The 5,251-nt window shown below is 34.2% G+C and overlaps 1 protein-coding gene across 1 annotated transcript; it reads right to left on the bottom strand.

Moving 5' to 3' along the window:
* Positions 1-559: 559 nt before the first annotated feature.
* LOTGIDRAFT_175772 (hypothetical protein) lies at positions 560-3,566 on the bottom strand (the record flags this gene model as incomplete). Its single annotated transcript, XM_009059533.1, has 4 exons — positions 560-673; positions 2,028-2,094; positions 3,071-3,145; positions 3,498-3,566. Coding segments are annotated over 4 exons (325 nt in total), but the record flags the coding sequence as incomplete, so codon positions are not given.
* Positions 3,567-5,251: the final 1,685 nt, after the last annotated feature.

Here is a 5,251-nt window from a genome sequence, read left to right as displayed (position 1 = left end):
CAAAACAATCAAATCAAATTTCAATTTTCAATTGTGTGAAAATACACAAATTCAAAACTATTTTTTTTACAAGCGTAAGAACTCAGGTTCAAGAAGATCTTGTCAACATGCTGGGTCCTTGGTCATCTAATGAATAAAGTACAGCCCTCAAAATGTTTAAAACTTGAGAACTTTCTACAAAAATGGTTTAAGGAATTGCAGATACTTTTCATCTGCACGGAGTGTATGTCAATTATGTTGCTGCTGGAGCTACAGTTTGTTCTCGGAACTTTGAATAAGCCTAAGATCAACTTATTCAAAGTGGGTGGAGAAACTGAGGCAACTCCATTCCAATACAAATTACAACCCATTTAGTATCATTTCTTTGATGGAAAGCAAATGACGCCAGGATTCCAAAACTCAAACTAAATGAGCAGCAGTCTGTCTAGAAAATTTCAAGATCAACTTACCAAAAATGGGGGAGTAATCGCCCTACTTCTTCATCTGTTCCTCTTCATCTGTTCTTCATCTGTTCTTCATCTGTCCTTCATCTGTTGGCGCGCGCCGCTTCATCTGTTCTTCATCTGTGAATAGGAGGATCTGTAGAATCATACAGGCCATGACCCCAGAACACTCCTATTGTGGCAGTGCTATAGTGGGTAGGTAAATTACCAGACGATTTACCCTTTCTAATCTGAAATTGAATCAAACCAAAATAGTAACGAACCAAAACGTACAATCAACGAGCGATCCCCAACACAGCAGCAAATTTCATCAGCAATGTTTCAACAAAATGGGCCCCTGTTTAAGTCTTGGACCGGACTGATTTGAATATTAAGGACAATTATTGTGTCAAGCCTAACCATTTGAGAACTTAAAAATGAGTAACTACTTCAGCTATAAAGATAGCTTGCCAGGCAAGGTAACATACGCCCACTACCAGCTGTCAGAAATGATAAAGTCTGTAGTGGTTTAATATGTGAAACCAATCATCCGAATTTTACTAATTTCAAGCTTTACTGAGATCTCATACCAAGTTTCATCAAGATCGTATAAAAAATGTAGTCTACATCAGGCCTACAAGCCAAATTAGACGCATTGAATTAATTCAAGGGCAATAACCGTTCACCCGATTATTACCAATTTCAACTTGACTGAGATCTTGTCCATATATACATGCATACCAAGTTTCATCGAGATCAGATAAAAACTGCACTCTGTATCATTGTGATAGTTGATTTTACAATTTCATTGGTTGACGAAAAAGATATTTGCTAAGATCTAGAAATTTCAAGAGTATCTCCATTCAAGGAGCAATTTTGAACTGTATAAAAAACACCAAATCAGCCAAATGTTTGGTTGATAAACATAAATTAGATTGAGATTTTGGATGAAATGTAATAAGAATGTAATATCACCCACTCTTAATTCAGAGGTACCTAAAACAGTCAACTCTTCAAGGGATACCGAGTTGTCAAAATCAGTAGCAGATTTGAAAAGGGGAAATTTGGATAAGATAAGGTGCTGTTAAGAACAAACAACCATTTTAACAACATAGGTTCACCTTGGATCTTTTTAACCAACTGATCCGTGTCCCAACCTCTTGAAATTTATGATTAGGTTGACTGGGATGGGAACGATGACAAGGTCACTATCCTTAATTAGAAACCACGACCACCATTAACCTCAAAATAATGACTCGATGTCAGCAGAAAGAGAGTTCTCGAACTCTTTTGTGTTACGCCCATCAAGGTTGCATCCCCTATTATCAAAATATGTTTGTCAAATTTGAAATTAAAATGAGTTAAAAGGAGTATTACGTTTATCTATTCTGCATCCGATTGAGTAGCAGTGCAACTAAGTTAATAATGTCAGGATCGTAGTATTAGCCTTCTTTTTTGACGTCCAAATGTCGAGAGATCGTTCAGACGCAAAGTCTGTAGCACACTGAGCCACCAAGGCTCCCAAATAATATCTGAACCATTAGACGTTATGCATAATATGCCAGAACATGCAGAATTGGTAAAATATGATAATGTGAAACTTACACGAGGAGCTTCCATGCCACACCATAAGCACTTTATTCTTATATACTGAAGCTCTATTTGTATACACCTAAAATAAAAAATTTTACGTGATTTATTTCATCACAAAATATAAACTGTATATTTGAGTGCATGAAAAACAATTTTCCACCCTGAAATAGGTTGGACGACTTATGGGTTCACGTTATGCCCATCGACAAAGTTTTGGAAATTTTTCACTAGAGGTTATCCAATTAATATTGACAGTCTGCTTTTACATATTTTGTTGCATTTATTTCTAAGGGTTCGCTTATTCAAATCCTCTCAACATCATGGCCGTATTGTAATGCGCGAGTTTTTGTTACCAAGTATTACTAATTAGTCTGAAACTTGTTCATTTCTACCTAGTTTTGACAGAGCCGATTCAGAAAAATGTGGATGTTTTCCACATTGCCATTTTCAAGATAATTAAGAACTGATCCCCATACTATGTTTTAAGAAGAGAAAAAATTTATCCCGATTCCCTGCTTTCGAGAGAACATTATTCCCCATAACAAACTTAATTTTTCTGATTATGCCTATCTTGATCAAATAAAGGCGAATGAGCTTCTTTCATCTTACCGTGATCCTTCAAATCAGTATTCCCATCAATGATATAAACCAATTAAATTCATTGAACAATATTGTGCACAAAATGATTGTGTATAGATTTGAATAGCTATACCATTTGAGACACGACTTTTGTTGGTCATATTGGCTGGAGAAAGTGGGATTTACTTCTCATTGATTAAAATATTAGACTACTGAATCAAGGGTGATATATAAAGAAAACTCGAACACCTTTTCTAAATCAATTTGGTAGAGGTGAACAAGTTTCCGACGATTATGAAATTAAAATTACTTTTAACTTACCTCCATTTGTTTCAAGAGAGGCTGGGTGGACATGATATGGCAGCTTAGCCGAATACAACCTAGGTGGCCCTAACAAGGTAGTTCACAGGCTGCCACAACTAAACTACACGCGAGCCCAACCCAAAAACGCGAAAATTTTGCTCCGTGTGAACTACCTCCAAAAACCTAGGTTGCACACCATATCTAACCATGTTGTCCGTAGCTGAAGACGAGCTACTATACTCGAAACACTGAAATATAAGAAAACGCCATAGTAAAAAAAGAATAGAAATAAAAATAAACTTTGTGTTTTACGAGTTTATTATTATTTATTTTTACTTTTCTGATCAAGCTCACTTAAAATCTACATGTAACACTTTTCAGAAGCATAATTTAAACTTTAGTCCAATAAACTAAACAAATTGTAAGGTTTGGCTGTTGTCACTTCCATTGTTTCATCATGATATCTGCTGTATCATCAGACGAACACGCTCGATAAATAATTATGCCAATTTCCAAGCAAGGAATTATACACGTACGATTTATTTGCATGTAAAGAGCACAATTTTATACGCTTATAATCTACAACTATGATATACTAACCTAAACAGGAATGGTATCCAACCATGGTGTATTAACTCAATAGTAAAAACCGCTATTGAGCACCCTGACCTGAAACGAAATGACAAACACAAAAATATTATATTGAATAATTACTCATGGTGTTTGATAACACCCCCTGTTCGAAGCAATTTTATGTCATTGTGATGGCATTTTAACTTAAAAATTACACTGGTTAAAATTTCATGAAACGTTTCGACATATAAAGAAACTTGACCGTGAAACTAGTTTGAGTCATTTTCCTTTTATATTAAATGTATAAAAGTAGTTTGATAATGGGACCAAGCTCGTGCAGGCCTTAGTTCCGATTCCAAAGAATTCCGCCTTTTTTCACTCATATTCCTTATTTTGATTCCTAGTTCAGGGCCAAGCTTTGCCTCTAAGTCCAGTATCTCAACACAAATTTGCAATCGATTTTTGCTTTGAGTCTTACATGTAACTTAGATATTTTCCTTCTTATGGCAAATAGGGAGGGTGGGGAAATTTTTAAAAATGTATCTTAAATTTTAGAGAATTTCAAAATGTCGACTTACCTGTTGCTATAAACGAAACAAATTGACTGAGCGAGTAGTCACCAGTTAGGAGTGAATTTTACTTACTATCACTGTTGAGATTAAAATCTATTGTCTTGATTACTATTCTGTAAACCTTGTATATAGTCCGAAACCTGCTGTTTTTTCTAGCCTCTTATAACGACAATAGACGCATTAAAAAACAGAGTTAAAATCAAATTAAAAAATTTATTTAAAAAAAGGGGGAACCTTGCAAATAAGTAAATAGAATTCAAAACTATGATAGCCACTTAACAAAGTTCCTAGAGAACATCCACATTAACAATATCTACAAGTTAAAACTATAAAAAAATGCTTTAATAAACGAACTATGGGCGTTATTCCTAGAAATATAACACAGAATTAAAAAAAAAGAAAAATATTTTGAATAAAATGTGCACTTGTCCACCTAATTAGACCCATTGGGACAAAATTAAAATAAGAATTCAATAGGAATTCAAAAGTTTCAAAGAACCAAATCAAAATCAGTATGTACCCAAATTAGGTATTTGCAGTCAGTTCAGTGGTGAACAAGAACACAAATAAATTTATTGTGTAAAAACTTACAAAGCTATAGAACAGAAAAAAACTTTTTCAAACTAGCTATATGCAGAAAAAACAGAACTCAAATATCTGCCATAGAACAGAAAATAATTTTTTGCATTTTTAATGCATATTGGCCATAGAGGCAAATATGGCCTATAGACAACTTTTTCAAGTACACACTTTTGGCTCAAGTTTTGATCTTTTCCTACTAATTAGACCCCAAGGATTTCAAAAAACACAAGAAATCAAATCAAAATCTGTAAGTTTTCAAACTAGCTATATGCAGTCTGCATATTGGTGCACAAGAAGTGCTCAAAGACAAATAAATTTTTGCGTCAAAACTTACAAAGCTACAATGCTGAAATTTTGCACCAATATTCACATGGGCTATCTGGACATGTCAGAAAAAACAGAACTCAAATATCTGCCATAGAACAGAAAATAATTTTTTACATTTTTAATGCATATTGGCCATAGAGGCAAATATGGCCTATAGACAACTTTTTCAAATACACACTTTTGGCTCAAGTTTTGATCTTTTCCTACTAATTAGACCCCAAGGATTTCAAAAAACACAAGAAATCAAATCAAAATCTGTAAGTTTTCAAACTAGCTATATGCAGTCTGCATATTGGTGTA

The sequence above is a fragment of the Lottia gigantea genome (genome assembly GCF_000327385.1).
Source record: "Lottia gigantea unplaced genomic scaffold LOTGIsca_394, whole genome shotgun sequence".
NCBI classification, from domain to species: domain Eukaryota; kingdom Metazoa; phylum Mollusca; class Gastropoda; family Lottiidae; genus Lottia; species Lottia gigantea.
This window is presented reverse-complemented; position numbering and strand designations above follow the sequence as displayed.